General features: G+C 39.3%; 1 protein-coding gene across 2 annotated transcripts; it reads left to right on the forward strand.

The window, feature by feature from the left end:
* Nucleotides 1–5734: 5734 nt before the first annotated feature.
* On the forward strand, nt 5735–14366 carry LOC110836760 (uncharacterized). 2 transcript variants are annotated; one of them, XM_022078321.2, is made up of 5 exons: nt 5735–5795; nt 9629–9785; nt 11553–11743; nt 12381–12488; nt 13953–14366. In XM_022078321.2, the coding sequence occupies exons 2-5, from the start codon at nt 9636–9638 to the stop codon at nt 14095–14097; spliced, it is 594 nt and encodes a 197-aa protein (XP_021934013.1). In that variant the 5' UTR covers nt 5735–5795; nt 9629–9635; the 3' UTR covers nt 14098–14366. The 2 variants fall into 2 exon arrangements, with proteins under 2 accessions (XP_021934013.1, XP_021934011.1); XM_022078319.2 differs by lacking the exon at nt 5735–5795 and adding an exon at nt 8696–9085.
* Nucleotides 14367–16918: the final 2552 nt, after the last annotated feature.

The raw sequence follows: 16918 nt of genomic DNA on the forward strand, positions 1-16918 counted from the left end.
ACAGATCCAGTTTCCAAAACGTGTTCTGTTGAATACAAGACGATGGACAAAGTCCAAGAAATTTAGTAACTCTTGAACTGAAAGTGACGTAAGCTTAAAGCTAGCGTAATTATTCCAATCATTACTTACTCATTACATTGGGCCATATGTGGGTTTTCTTTGCCTTCCATTAATTTCAATTAGTTATTCCACACATCTTTTATGGAGAAAGATCAGTACGCCTGCCTAATTTGAAGAAAGATATAAACAAATGCTAATCACATTTCCGAAACGTGCGACTTTAGTTCCAAGGCAAAACGAAGGTGAAGACAATTCGCTTGGGCACCCACACTCGCTGGCTGATAAGTTTGTAGGTGAGAAAATTATCGTTGATGAATGGATCAAACATGCGCGTTCCAGTGTCTTGATGTCGGCACGTCTTTTCTAATGCATATGTTGCCTTCACATACTGATATTATAGAAAATGCCTTGAACTTGAGACTTTTTAAGTTTTCTTTTCGTGGTTTCCTCATGCCTTGTTTTCAATTCACGCCCAAGAGTTTGTGCTAAGGTGGCTACGAAGGCGTCACTTCCATCCGAGTGGTTGAATCCAGAAAGTGAAACCCAGAGTTCGTAAATAAATTCAGGCATTCTGTACGTTTGTTCCTATAAATAATATGCCTATTTGGTGGAAAGGTAGTGTTTCTTGAATTACTAGAGGACGAACAATCTACCAGTTTTCATCAACTGAACCACTTAGAATAGAAATCAAACATTTTCTGGTCATTGAATCGAACCTTTATATGCGTTATATTCTCACTGTTTAGCTGTTTCATTGATGTAATAATACTTGGATTATGAGGTCGTACTCTCAGACATAAGATATGTGATGTGATGTCACCCAACAGATAGTTCCTTCTTTGATCATGCAATGTCAAGATTTAAAAAGTATTCAGCCTTTATGATAATTACACTCAGAAATCAAAGTATTCGTGACTGAATCACTGAAATGATCCAGGATACAGTCATATGTCGAAGACGCATGGCAGGAATACAGTTAATGATCACGACTATGACGTCTGGCGTTTGAATAACTGAACCTCGTTCTGTTGTAGTAACATATCGTCACTCAACTGTTGTTAATGCGGGCATCTTCAAAGTACTCGCGTTTTGAGTTCATACACGTGTTCTAACGTATCTGCTACACAGGAAACATTGGTATGGATGTATTAGTCTGATTAACCCTTTGAAGCCGAAGCTCATCTAAATATTATTTAATAAATCAGTCCGTACCGCGAAGAAAACACTTCGCTTCACCATTACAAATGACAACTGACGCTGTTTAAGGAAATAATCGCTGTTTACACTACGAAACCCATGCATACAAAACTCAGAGTTATTAACTGTGTGAAGCAGGTGGTACATATAGTTACCACTGGGTCTTAAAGGGTTAAAAATGAAACTGAGATTTCTCCTTCCTTCTTTTTGGAAAAAAATCACTTCGAAACTGCTGTATCGAAGGCTCATTGTCATGATCGAAAATTCACTTGGCCTACTGTGAGGTCCATAGAACTAAAACATATTAATGTCCCACTGTTTCACTGCACCGAGTATGAAGACTAGCAGATGACAAGATGGCAGTAAGAAATGCGGCCATCTTGGTATAAAACACATTCAAAATTAATAATGTGGTAGCAGAACCCGAAAGCTGAACATCGCTAATAACAAAGCCTTCCTGCTATAGGACAAGAGACGAATGCCCGAGAATACGACATTTAAATCCAACGGACTGTCCTGCTAGAAGGCTAATAAGACAATAGAAGATGGATTTAAACCTACATTCATTCATACTCAAGTCCAAGCAAAGGCGGCCTTTGTGTGTAATGGAAGAACAAGTTATGTGACGACAACATGGATTCCAAGTTGCTAGCGGTATTTGTGTGGTACGTGAGGTGAATAGGACAAGAGGCTGTCTGTTGTCAAGGTGAACGCGGCGGCCATACAAGACGGCCGAAAGTCAGCGTCTGCTCTCAGTTCATCAGAAGCAAAACGTATTCAGAGTTCACATAAAGACGTATGAAGAGAATCTTGTCCTGTTATTGGTAGGTAGACGTTTCGAAAACCTCACTGTCCCAAGAGCTATTAGCTCCCTCAAATTTTCGTCGAAGAACTAATATAGGCTATAGGCTCTCGGAGTTGGTATGGTGTATTTCAGCGTGCCGAAGGATTAAACTAAGTGAGTTATCTGGCATCGCGGCACGGCGCGTTCTCTCAGAAAAATTACTACGTTACGAGCTTCATTGGGGCCGATCCCCGGAAGGTGTATGAGATATTTGTTCTTAACTACTGCGTCTAGACCACCTCTAGGACTGTCCCATTTTCTATCCAGTGGGTAATGAACAGTCTTTACTCAGTGGTAAAGAGTATGGGACGAGACGGTGACCACTCATCTCCATATTCTACTGACATGACGAGACGTCTCCATGGCATCGTACTTACTAAGCACCAGAGACAACTTTAAACGGAGCGACATCAGGTTGAAGATCGAGGAGACGGCCTCCAAATATGGGGAGTAGCTGCGAATATATTGAATAAGTAGTCGAGGGCAGCTCGGAACTTTCGGCGTTGGTTTACAACCCTTCACAGTAAAAGCCAGTATGTTATGAAATGTTACAGCGGGCTTCAGAGCTCTTGTAAAAAAGATAATTAACTTTTGGTTTCTTTACCAGCGGACTGAATATTAGAGTATAAAGAAGGGCTCTTCCGTATGTAGTTAGAATCATGAAGGATTTGAGGTTTTCACAGCGGTGAGTATGAAGATTTCTGTCTTCTGGGTTGTTGCGCTGTGTAGTTTGGTCGATGTTTACCAACCTTTCAGAGGTCATACTGCCTCCATCATCAGGGTGATGAGCATGAAGATTTCTGTCTTCTGGGTTGTTGTGCTGTGTAGTTTGTTCGATGTTAACCAACGTTTCGGAGGTCATACTGCCTCCATCATCAGGCCGATGAGTATGAAGATTTCTGTCTTCTGGGTTGTTGTGCTGTGTAGTTTGGTCGATGTTTACCAACCTTTCAGAGGTCATACTGCCTCCATCATCAGGGTGATGAGCATGAAGATTTCTGTCTTCTGGGTTGTTGTGCTGTGTAGTTTGTTCGATGTTAACCAACGTTTCGGAGGTCATACTGCCTCCATCATCAGGCCGATGAGTATGAAGATTTCTGTCTTCTGGGTTGTTGTGCTGTGTAGTTTGGTCGATGTTAACCAACGTTTCAGAGGTCATACTGCCTCCGTCATCAGGGCGATGAGTATGAAGATTTCTGTCTTCTGGGTTGTTGTGCTGTGTAGTTTGTTCGATGTTAACCAACGTTTCGGAGGTCATACTGCCTCCATCATCAGGGCGATGAGTATGAAGATTTCTGTCTTCTGCGTTGTTGCGCTGTGTAGTCTGGTCGATGTTTACCAACGTTTCAGAGGTCATACTGCCTCCGTCATCAGGGCGATGAGTATGAAGATTTCTGTCTTCGGGGTTGTTGCGCTGTGTAGTCTGGTAGATGTTAACCAACGTTTCGGAGGTCATACTGCCTCCATCATCAGGGCGATTAGTATGAAGATTTCTGTCTTCTGGGTTGTTGCGCTGTGTAGTCTGGTCGATGTTTACCAACGTTTCAGAGGTCATACTGCCAACTACCAGGTTGCAGTAAGTGGAAGGAGGCAAAGGCGGCAGAGAGAGCGGCCGAAAGACGGCGTCTCCACGCGCCTGCCAGCGCCCAGATCGGAGACAGCTAAGCCTTCTCCCGAGCAGGAGAACTTGGGCCCTGGCTGGAACCACGTTGTTCGAGGTGGCCGCGTCGTAAAGGCTCAAGCCGCGGAGAAACACACCCCCACCGTGTCCGGCACAGGAAGACGGACCGAGCGGCAAGCTGCCCCCACGGGCTGCAAGATTAACTTCGCTTGTCCTGAAGTGCTGGCGGCGGACTCCGTAACACTCCCTTCCAAACAGACTGGCTCTACTCCCCCCAAAGGGTCAGTCCCTGCTCCAGGGGAACGCGATTCTCTTGGAGAACGTCGAGTTGACACGTCGTCTGACGGAAATAAAATTCAAGGACAATTTTATCACTTCAGGCATCGAGACTAGATGGATCTTTCTCTTTAAAAGCATGGCAGACGCACAGCATACATATGAAAACAGCTGCCTTCTTTGAATTTGTCGCGTTTTTATAGCGAGCTTCCGACAAAACCCCGGCACAATGATAAAAGTCTTTTTGTTCTTGCACGCAGTGTAATTTGTGTTAATGAACACTAGTTAGTGGCCGGCAGCTATTTGTTCATTTTGCTCTCTAGTGACATAACTTCATACGATAAACAAGATTATTAAACTATGTCCTTCCATTTCTACGTGTAAATACCAGTATTAGTCAACGACTATACGGTGGTACCCATATATGGAAATGCGTATCATCTAATGCGTTCTGAGAAATAATGGCTCAATTCTCGGTAAACAGATTGCAGAAGTAGGAAGTTCAGAGGCCACAAAATTACTCAGCGATCTTTGGAAGTAAGTGTCAGGCAAATTCCTCTGACTTGAACCGGCACTGTCTTCAGAATAGGGAGACTCAAGAACAGTTTCACGTGAAAACAAACGTGAAGTGAGCGTGTTCTTCAAGCCTCCTTTAAGACTTTTAAGGCCCTGCACGGATACATAATTGGTTTCGATGTCCATTTATTGGAGACAAGCCTACAAAGTTATTGTTGCGAAACTAATCACACTGCATAATCATACATTATTCATCACTATTTCATTTAGTATTCCTCTCACAGAATAAAGTTTAAAATAACAATTGTAGATCCTTATCTTTTTATGATGTTGAGAACCAATTTATTATTAATAACAATGCATATAAAAAACGATTAGAACTTCACGTAAAATCGGAGCTTCATTGGACAGATACGATACAAAATTAAATTCGTTGCATAACATATCATTAATTCCCCAGTAAACTAGATTTCCGATTATCCGAAATAAACGGGACTGAAGAACGGTCGGATAATCGTAATTTAAGATATTATTAAACTACAAATAAGTAATGATTTCTCGTTGAGGCCAACTCCTCTTCTTGTAGTGCATATCCTGGGCACGGCTATCCCACTCGCAGAGAAAACAACAATACTTGGTGTAGCCGTTTTGTAGTCCCATCAAAATGGCGATTAACTTTAAATCACCACATATCTGCCACTCATACTTCTGGCAGTGTACACCTAAGAGGATGTTCTCCATCTTTGCATATGTTTCTTGTTTGTGGACGGTATACGCAATATGTATTGAAGGCAGAATATTTCCATTGTGTAATAAGACAGCCTTAAGGCTCACCTTAAAAGCGTCTATAAATAATCGCCATTCTTCGGGAACGTACCTCATGTTCATTGCTGCCATTAGACCAGCAACATCCTTACAAACAGTGAGTTCACCTTCTGTTTGATAGAATTTATCACAGTTTTTATTTCGAGTACGAAATGTTGTCACTTTCACAGATTGATCTAGAAGACTCCACTGTTGTAGCCTCGAGGCCAAAAGCTTCGGCAGTTCGAGATCCTTGATGAGGTCATTAAGCTCACTTTCTATGATCTTTTGTGGTTCAGAAGGATAGAGGGTTGTACAAAATGGTGGATCTCTTGACGTAGACGGCTGCTGTACTTCTTCGTGTGTATCAAGCTCAACATGAACATCATCAGTGTCTTCATCTTCATCAGACTCTACAGAAAACCTTTCTAGTGGTTCACCGTGAGCGACGGGGGGAATTGCAGATGGTATATTTGGGTAAGTCACTGACCACTTTATAATCATTGTCGTCCCTTTTCGAATAGGAGGCACCATACAGAAGTAACTCCCTCCATTACATGGGCACTGCGAAAGGCACACAACGTCCCTTATGGTTCACCCACGCGTTGAGTTGGATGAACAGGTAGTGCAGCATGTGTGGAGCCCAGTTCTTGTCCTGATCGCCTACTTTACACCCAAAGTACAATTCGTAAGCCTTTTTATGGCTTGAGTTAACGTACACTTTCTCGAAGCAAATGTGACTTCTCCACATACGTAACAGAAGTTATCCGGACTATTCACACAATTACGGGGCATATTAATCTTACACGACACAAACACTGCGCAAGAAGTAGGAATCTCACAGAGAACCGTTAACTGAGAACAAATCACCCATTACCTGACCGGACTCTGAGAGTACTACAAAAGTTGAAGACGCGTTTGCGGCGGGAACAACTTATCACGTAATGCAGAGAGGGGTGACGTGATAAGAGCGTGGTGGTACTATAACTGATAATAATGTAGAATAACTCTCTAATATGAGACCCCAACCATAATTCGAAATCAGGAGCCAGTCGACAAATTTTAATGTGATTTTCGTGTTCATGAGCCTAAAATTAGTCAAGATCGGTTAGTTTCGTTTTCATAACATTTTATGTGTTGACTAGTGTTACCATACAAATAGGGTAACAATTTATTTTGCGATACTGAAATAAATTCCATCATACCCGCTTAAAACAGACCCGATTAATATTTAAATACTTATTTGAGTTGCGTTCCTTTACAAATACAAGTTATTGAGAGACAACACACCGTTTAACATCTGGTTGGATTCGACTTGTTTGAAAACACAAAAAAATTCAAGATGCACAATGAGAGAAGTTCTTCTCTAAATGTCTCTGGCGACGGTTTGATATTAATACTTTAACTTTATCCACCGTCTTCTGAAAGCGTTTCTGAAAGTCTTAATCTCTTTTCGAAGACGTATTTTCCTCCGTATTTAGGTAAGAAGAGGCTGGAAGACACGTGTTCTGTTCGATCCATATATTGTAAAATAATCTGACTCATAGTCTGCTCTTACACTAAGAATTGAGACCAAACAATGATAAATACCTGCAGTAGTTGATGAGCACTAGTTTAGCGAAAGTGCGGGACAACACGAAACGTTGTTCAAATAAACAGAGCTGGTCGTACACCTTCTTTTGTATACACTACAGATCAAGTAACGGGGTTACTGTCCATCTATTTGGGCTCACTGTTTAATGCACATTTTTTTTTAACTCTGTGTGCAAATTCATTCGAAAGGTCTGTGAACTGTTAATTTCTGCAACCTCATCTTTATTTTCTTGCTTGTTTGCTCGGTTAGCTTCCGTGTAAAAGCAACTGCTAATACATACGCAGGCGAGACTTCAAAGTCATAAACGATATAACATTTGGGGGAAAAGGATTTTAAGTCGATCTCGATTTAGATTTTTATTTCTTTTTACAAGAAACGTGAGTAAATGCGGTATGCGGAGACTGAGTCTCTCTATATGATGAAGAAACCATTTTATTACGTGGTCTGTTCTATGAAATGGGTGTAATGAGTGAAAAATCTTCAAGTCTGATGAAATTAAGAGTAAAATACATTCGAGGAACACTTGTTTTTATTAAATTTAAAAACTGTTATCATCTTGTTTGCTAACCAAAACACTAAATATCAAGATATATACAACAATAATTTTGCCGGTTGTCTTGTATGGTTGTGAAACATGGTCTCTTACCTTGAAGGAAAAACGTAGATTATAAATTTTTAAAAACAAAGTGCTCAGGAAGATATTTGGACCTAGAAAGGTTGAAAAAAGTGGGGAATTCAGAATATTGCATAACTAGGAGCTGAGTGAATTGTACGGGTCACCTCTCATAGTGAGGATAGTGAAATCTATGAGGCTCCGATGGGCTGGACATGTAGCACGTATGAGGGGGGGGGCAAGGGGTGCATACAGGATTTTGGTAGGGAATCCTTCTGGAAAACACCAATAAGAAGACCAAGAAGGAGATGAGAGGATGACATCAAGACGGATCTCAGGGAGGTGGGCTGTGAGTGTGGCAAATGGATGGAGTTGGCTCAGGATCGTGGCCGGTGGCGGGCTTTAGTGTTGTCGGCGTTGAACCTGCCGGTTCTGCTACCAGGGAGTTAGTTCTCATTTCCTTGGATAACCGTTGCAGATAACACCCATGTTTATTTGAAATTTTCGACTCACAATGATCCTAAGAGCACGTAGTTAAGCTATGTATATCCTGTTGTGGGACACCGCGTGTGTGTGTGTGTGTAAAATAACGGAAATAGTGCGCAGGCTTACAATAAGAACATTAGTCTATATTGACGATACATTCAGATGAATAACTGTTCTGTGTGGAAACTGAAATAAATTATCCTTTAATGCTATACATTATAATTAAATTATACACAGAATGTTATATTGTGTTAATGTACAGATATATCAACACATTAAATATCTTCTAAGCACACTGCTTAACTATGTTTAGTTATGAAAGACGAAAATTTTCTTACCATCATGAGCGATTTGTATTTTTATAATGATAAGATATCAACCCTTCCCTTAACCTGTCTTCATTTGCATACTTTTTTAAACGTTTAAGGACGGTTGTAAGCGATGAATTTTGGTGAATATTAAAATGTAGGGCTACGGTTTATTTTGAGGCACGGTTCAAGCATCTTCCTGAAAGGGCTGAAAAATAACATGGTTAGGATTTCGGATGTCAAAGCCTATAGTGAAACCAAGAGTCTCCCGAATGTGAGAACACAAACTATCCACATTTAACGACGGCATTCAGCAAAAGAAAATATCTTTGCTATGAAACTGTAATACACGTTATAATGCCGAGTACAAGTTAACAGTTACGTGAAATTTACTTAACAGAACATCACTGTTTACACAGTATAAAAATCATACTGTACCTCTCGAACGTAATTACTAAAGTCGAGTTCAAATATTGACTTTCTACTGTCTACTGTCACGGCATTTTTGAATGGGAAATAAAACAACCCAGCCACAGTACGTCTTGAGTTTGAAACGAAACCCAACCAGTAATGTGACGAAGGAAGTTTCCCGTATTACCAGAAGAATACAGCATTAAACAAAGTATGGTTGCCATAACTGTGCCTTTATCGATAAGTAGATTGTGGTCGAACGTGTCATAGGCTACAGCTGAAATAAGCGACAAACGAACGAATTAAGTGGTATTAAAATGGTTCACTGAATGATGTACCATTCTTTTCAGCAAAGGTCAGTATATTTGAATATAGTTTTTTACTTCGAAATTGTACTGGAGGCTTATTTAACATGCATAGCGTTTCGAACACTGAAATTTGATTTATAGGTTGAAGATTAATTGCAGAAGTTTATCTTACTTTATACAGAGAGACAAAATTGTAGAAGATAATTATGTTTACTGGTTTTCATATGAAAGTCGTTCAATATGAAGAGATTTAAAATATTATAGCAACCTGACCCTCGCCCATTTGACCTTAAACCGACATGTCCATAAACAAATCTTTCCTTCACGCATCCAACAGACATTCCACCTGCTATCGTGTGACATCAAGTCTTTCTTTGGTATGTCTTAAAACGTATCACTAACATAGTATGGAATTTTCGTTTGAGAATAAAAACAACTTTAACTTTTTTAATCGCAGTGGTTACTGCATGTTCCACATACTATAAGAAAAAAGCCGTTATTTATCATTTTATTTATTTTTTGCCGAGTTCAGTACAGTTTCGATTGCACTTCACAAAAATTCAAGCATGTGGTGCTTTCATTTGTTACAGTGCTGTTATGGATAATTACCTACTATTATTTATGATTATCTTCGCGGTAATATTTTTCCACACAACCTGCCAAACTTCTTACGGTGGTAACAACGATATGACGACGGTGGTCCGTCGGAAGCGTTTTGTTATTTTTCCACGAGGCAGCACATTCTCGGTAAGTTACATACATATCTGGTGTGCTGATCAGAGACCTATCTTTCTTTATACAGGGTGAGTCAGAAGTGTATTTACAAACTTCGTGTGCGTGTTCCAGGATCAAAAAGAAGAAAAAATGTTCCTATGAACATGGGATCGCAAATGTTTCATTTTCGAAATAATAGCCAAAAATAAGTTTCAAGGCATGCATTTATTGCCAAGTGTAAGGACGGGGATGTTTCTTTATAACAGATGCTCAAAGGTTGTTCCTCCAATCTCCACACATGCACGAGCACGACGTACACAAGACTCACGAATTCGTTCGTACACACTAGGGTTACCCCGAATCATCTGGCATGCATTCTGCACACGTTCCCAAAATGTCGTCATCATTGTTTATGGGTGTTGCATAAACGACGGACTTCAAGTGACCCCACAGATAAAAGTCCAATGGAATCAAGTCCGGTGACCTCGGTGGCCATGCTACTGGGCCACCACGCCCAATCCATCGCTGAGGGTGCTGTTCATTGAGATGACATGTGACGCGATGGGAGAAGTGTGCTGGGCTCTGTCGTGCATAAACCACATTGTCTTCTTGTATTCAGTGGTACATCTTCAAGGAGACGTGGCAAGTGTCTTCTTAAGAATCGCCGATATGAAGGTCCTCTTAGACGCGATGGAAGCATGTGTGGACCAATAAGCTAGTCGCCAACAATTCCTGCCCAAACGTTAATTGAAAGTCTTTGCTGGAAGCTGGATTCACTTTGATATTAAGTCAATTCATTGAAACTTATTTTTGGCTATTATTTAGAAAATGAAACATTTGCGACCCCATGATCATAGGAACATTTTTTCTTATTTTTGATCCTGGAACGCACACACGAAGTTTTTAAACATACTTCTGACTCACTCTGTATATTATTTACTTACATTTTTTTTCCTATAGACTTGCAGCACAAATTACAGACTGAGTATCCCACTTGTTGGAACGAAAAAATCACCATGTGGGACATTAAATGCAATCAAATAATTTAAAGCATTAAATTATCTTCATTTTCTCGAGACACTCAAAACTTTTTAACATGTTACACAAATATAAAACTAATTAAAATTTCTTCCATAAAACGCTATGACCAGTGTAGGTTATAACTTAATTTTCGAAGTCTATACATAGAGAACTGAATCCGAATAAAACAGTTTGATTCTCGTCAAGACAATGCTTTACTAGTTTTTGGATGCGCCTCTCCTAAGCAATATATATATATATATATATATATATATATATATATATTGGGGATTCTCAAGGATTTAGTCTTAAAATTAATAGTGCCTAAGAAACCTTGAAAGAAATGAGCCTGGATCATAATACAGGGCCCTTAAGCTTATAAAAGTAAGGATATTTAAAAAACAAGTAGTTTTGTATACGCTCAGGATTATACCATATAATTTTCTGTAACTTTTAGATATGCATTTTGTCTATTATATTTTAAATAGGGGACTCACACATACCCTTGCCCTTAGGCTACACAGTTCGAGGACGATGCCCCGACATTTAAAAGAACATCGGAGCGCCTGCTTCAGTCGCCCTGGGTCGACTACAGCCCTGACTCTTTCCTGAGTTCATGTCACGAACTAAATCTGCTATTGGAAAATAATTTAGTGAATAAGACAAAGCCACTGGGAAGTTACTCAATTCAGAGACCATGAATATCACGTCAATTTCTTTATATAGACTCCTAACGTCAAAAGCGACAAACTTATAATTATGTGACATTTCTGCCAACAGCTTGCATTTAGCAATAAAATAAGGACTGTGGCAGGTGGAAATATATTTACATCTGGAATGAACTGGGCTGTTGCTTTCGATCTGCCTAATCACACTCTTCGCAATCCTCACACAAAAAGGATTATACCACCGCTTATCCTGCGACGTCAAAGACGGGAACTGTATCGGAGACTGGAAACAGCAATGGACTCGTGAGTATCAAGTCACTTTTACTGGAGATAACACGTCAAATAACTACAGTACAAAAAGCTGGGTCATTCCTGAAAAGCTGAGATTTCATTTGGTTTAGAATTTATATTCACAGCAGCCACACACACACTGACCCTATTATGAGCTAGTCTAATCCACTACATACTCTCATAACCTGTGCCCAATGCCATCCTTCAATGAATGCCATTTTCCGAAGTGGCCAGATTTGTATTCATTACACATGCCCAATTCTTTCTAAGTACACGATTTTTAAGTAATTTTGATATTTAAAATATTAGAACGCTGTTCTGTGTAAACTGGTATTTACAATGAGAACAATCAATAAATTAGAAATTATTTCTTGTGAATCTGTGAGTGACAACCATTAAACTGAGAAGTTTTCACTGCCTGAATTTTGGAAGCTTGTTTTATTTATATTTTCAAGCTATTATGTATCCAAAACAGCAATTTTTGCTAACATTCTTCATAAACAGCCACGTTCTAAAAATAACTGAACCAAATGCGCTGACCGTAGCGGTTTACAGGTAACAAATCCGGAATTTGGTGAACGTGTATGTTCAGTATCATGTTTCGTCTTGTGTATTACTGAGTATAGTTCATAACGGCCTTTCTTTTCAGAGCGGGGGTGGACGGTCGTACTTGCATCAAGAAAGCGTTGTGCGAAGCAGCTCAGAGACTGAGAGTTGGGGCAAACCTCTGGGAGGAAATAATGAGAGTCTTATTCACGTGAGTATTCATGGGAAACGAATCCGCACAACTGTATTTACCGGAAAATAAACAGACGCGTAAATAAAAATGACACTACAGTACTTCCTTAATTTCAAAATGTGCTACTTTCTATACCACGAAATAACTACATTTATTTATTTATTTGCAAATGGCTTTCTTTTACAAAATCTAACCTTAAAATTTAGAAAGGAAAAGACGAATATTAATTCATTTAAGAGACGCCAATGTATCCGTTCTTCGACCAGATTTTTCTATAAATAAATTAATCTAAACGGCAGAATTCAGTATTTCTTACATCACGTATTAGTATTAGATACAGGATTGGAAAGGTGTTCTCTTTTGAAAACACTGACATTCCAAAGACGTTCTTCACAATACATCACCTAGGCCGTTGTTGCACTGATGTGATTTAAGGTATTTCTTGTCTTAAACCATTCTTATACTAATGTGATGCCAAATAATTGTTGCACAAAAATGAAAATTATGGATCCCTTTTCGGACAAAAATAGATTAAAAAAGGAGCCTCTAATAGACAGACAGACATGGACATGCCCACAAAGTGTTCTTCGCCATCGCTAAAGATAAATCATCTAAAATCGAGCCTAATGCTTTGATAATGTTCAGTGAAGCTCAGAGACACACAGAAGTCCTCAGTAATGATGTTTCATGGCAAAATGTTCTGTTTTACAATTGTTGCTAATATTAGGCAGCTTCTGTAAGAATTTTTAACGTGGCGATGAAAACGTAGAAACAACGGAGATAATAAAGAAATGCGTGAGAAGGAAAGATACAATGGGACATAGTAAAAGTAAAGTAAAGTTTGTCCCACTACACGCCATGTAGGCGTTTGGGATGAGTGGTCAGCATCACGCCCCGGCCGGCTTTACCCCCGGGAAAGGACCCCGGTACCCATTGTAGAGGAGGCTGGGTGGGCCCCAGAGCCGGTCTGGACGCAGAGGCTAGAGGAAAAAAAAAATCCTCTGCCCCAGTCGAGGATCGAACCCCGGTCGTCCAGCCCGTAGCTAGTCACTATACTGACTGAGCTATCCCGGCTCGTGCAATGAGATATAGTAAAGAAACAAAAGGTGTATGGAATGCAGTTAAGAAAGAAATTACCACTACCTTTAATAAACAACATAAACAATAACAAGAAATTATTCTGACTCATTAACCTGTAATTCTAAAAAATGACATCACAGCACTGCATGATACAGTTATTATTGGGGACCTAACAAATACGCATTAAAAAACTGCCGTGTTAATATCGATTATTATTGAGTCGATTTAAGTGATCGATTGTGTCATACTAAACAGAGTGATTTGTACGTGGTTGCGTAGCAACAAATAGCTCCGGTTAGAGATCGCCTCATGTATTATGAAAAGGAGAAATGTATTTAATATACGATATGAACCTGAAGACTAATTCTAAATAAATTACGCAAATATTATTCTTGTTTGCAGGCTTCCACTGCAGGAAGTTGATGTCTATGAGCCAATAGAACACCACTTTTACGACGCGGCTCACCGACTAGGACTGTCTAATCGCAGTTGCCTAAAACAATACGGCACTTGTAAATTTTCTTTGATTGATATGGTCCTCGGATAATACACTGGACCGCTATAAAACTTGCAAGATAACAAACATCTGAACTGTTATTCAAGGAAGAAGATAAACATAAGAAATACAAACATGCATGAATGCTCTTACTGGAAAATTCCACTTTAATAATGCGACTATTTTATTGCGAAGCCCTTAAACCGTCTGTATTAAAATATATGTGCAATAAAACAATTAACAATAAATTAATTATAATAACTCAGGTTTTAAAACATATTTCTCATATTAGGGTGGCTAACAACTACTCTGAAAATGTGACAAAACAAATCAAAATTATATTCATGAGGAAATCAGGAGGAGACTAAATTCCAGAAATGCTTGCTACTTCTCAGTTCAAAATATTTTGTCTTCCCGTCTGATTTCTAAGAACCCGAAAATTAAAGTATACAAAACAATAATCTTGCCTGTTGTTTTGTATAGGTGCGAAACATGGTCTGTCACTCTGAGGGAGGAACACAGATTGCAGGTGTTTGAGAACTGGGTGTTGAGGAGGATATTTGGGCCTAGGAGAGAAGACGACGAACTTAAAAATGTGCACTCCTCCCCCAGTATTGTCAAGGTGATTAATTCGAGAAGAATGAGATGGGCGGGGCACGTAGCGCGCATGGATGGGACAAGAGTTGTGCACCAGGTATTGGTTGGGAAGCCTGAAGGGAAGAGACCGCTGGGGAGACCTAGACGTAGATGGGAGGATAATCTCAGACGGGATCTATGGGAGATAGGAGTTGAAGGAGACTGGATTTTGTTGGCCCAGGACAGGGACCGGTGGAGGGCTTTGGTTAATTCGGTGATGAACTCTCGAGTTCCCTAAGCCATCTAGTTAGTTAGTCATGGGGAGGGTTACCTATGGAAACATGGAATTCCAGAAAGAACCACTGAATATGGGCAGAAATTTTGGCTAAAAATTCCCAATATTGAAATAAAATTTCAATATGAGCGAAAGTAAAAACTTGGGGCATGATTAATGATGATGATGTTAATAAGTGTTTGTATTATTCAATAAAATTTTTGTCTTAGCCCACAGAAATACCCTTTGATTTAAAACACGCATTAGAAACCTTGTATGCAAATGTGTAGATTACATTTTGGCACTGGTACAGAAATGCAATTCAGGCAGGGTTTAAAAATGTGTAAGGATACGAAAGAGTTCCAGAGACACGAACAAAGGATTGCCTGTCAGAAAGATAACTATTGAACCAATCAACATAACTGGGTGATAGTCCAAAGTTTCTAAGTTTACCAAGAAGAATATTATGAGGAACTAAGTCAAAAGCTTTAGTAAGATCAAAGTATACTGAATCTGTTTGTCCTTGAGTAGTCACTGTAGGTAAAACGGAATTAAGGTAAGTAACCAAATTGGTTGTTGTGGAATTAAATTTACGAAAACGATGATGTGTGGGACTTAATCTGTACTTAAATTTTTTTTTGCAAATGATCATAAACAATAAATTCAAATATTTTAGAAAAGTTATTAAGAATAGAGATGGGTCTATAATTACTACAGTGGAACTGTTTCCTTTTTTAAACACGGGAACAACAGCTGTTTGTTTCCACAGGGACGGAAAGGTGGCACTAGTTACACTTAAATTAAAAATATAGGTTAATAAGGGAGTGAAAATATCAGAACAACCCTTAATTACTAACGAAGGAATTCCATCTAACCCCACACACTTTGAAGGTCTGAGGCAATTGATCGCCTTGCTAACTTCAGCAGGAGAGATAGGAGCGATGGGCAAGAAATCTGAAGTAACAATATCGGTAGGACTAACGGACCGGAAAGAAGTGTTAAAGATTGATTCAAAATGGGTAGCAAATTCATCAGCAATGTGTTTGGGGTCAGTGACAAACTGATCACCAATTTTTAGCTGAATAAAGGAGTTATCGTTTCTTTTGAAATTTGAAACGTATTTCCAAAAATGCCGAGGGCGAGTTTTAAGACTGTCATCAACAGATTTTAACCACCGTCGCCTATCAGACTTAATGGCAACCTTAACTAATTTACGAAAGTGCGCGAAGTATGAGTAATGTTCATGTGAGTTGGTCTTTTAGAACCGACGAAAATAATGATTCTTTTTATTAATGTAATGTTTTAAGGTACCGGAAAACCAGATTGGAAATTTAGACTTACTTGAATGCTTATTTGGAATAGCTAAATTTAAAGCATCAGTAACCACCGACTTGAGCTGATCAGCGGCGGAGTCCGCAGAGGACAGATTGTAAACGCAGGACCAATCGTAAGAGGATAAATACCTGTAAAGCAGTAGGTAGTCAACAAGCGCGTAATTACGGGAACATCGAGAGGGCTGTGAATTGGTAGACAGAGATATATTTCTAAGATCAACAACCAGGGAAGGATGAAAAACATCAGATTTAACCAAATCGTGATTAGAAATCACATGAGTTAGCTTGAGGGAAGCCATGTGCCCAATCAAAGCCAGGAATATTAAAATCACCTAAGAGAACTACCCGAAAATTTTGAGGGTTTAAATTCTTTTCCAGAGAATTAAAATAATTTTCAATAACTTTAACATCGGTGTTAGGCGAAAAGTAGTGGTTTCCAACGAGTAAGTTGAAACCATCACGAAGAGGAACTTCAACCCAAACACATTCGCTGATAAATTCAAGATCATACCTACGTTTACAACCAGCCAGAGATTGGTGAACTGCCGTCAGAACACCACCACCTCTGTCAGCGCGGAAAACGAGATAGTCATCAGGAAACAGATTGCGATTACAGAACGAATCATTAAGGCACGTCTCGGCAATATATATAATTTTAAAATCATTAATACAAACATTATCATAAAAG

This window comes from Zootermopsis nevadensis, unplaced genomic scaffold, assembly GCF_977971745.1.
Source record: "Zootermopsis nevadensis isolate Lab colony 2312 unplaced genomic scaffold, Znev_1.0 Znev_ptg000061l, whole genome shotgun sequence".
Taxonomy (NCBI): Eukaryota; Metazoa; Arthropoda; class Insecta; order Blattodea; family Termopsidae; genus Zootermopsis; species Zootermopsis nevadensis.

Coding starts and splice junctions, on each gene's coding strand:
- LOC110836760 (XM_022078319.2), top strand. CDS start 9,060: ATGATGTACCATTCTTTTCAGCAAAG. Junction 11,744..12,380: donor CTGGAAACAGCAATGGACTC/GTGAGTATCAAG, acceptor CTTTCTTTTCAG/AGCGGGGGTGGACGGTCGTA. Junction 12,489..13,952: donor ATAATGAGAGTCTTATTCAC/GTGAGTATTCAT, acceptor TCTTGTTTGCAG/GCTTCCACTGCAGGAAGTTG.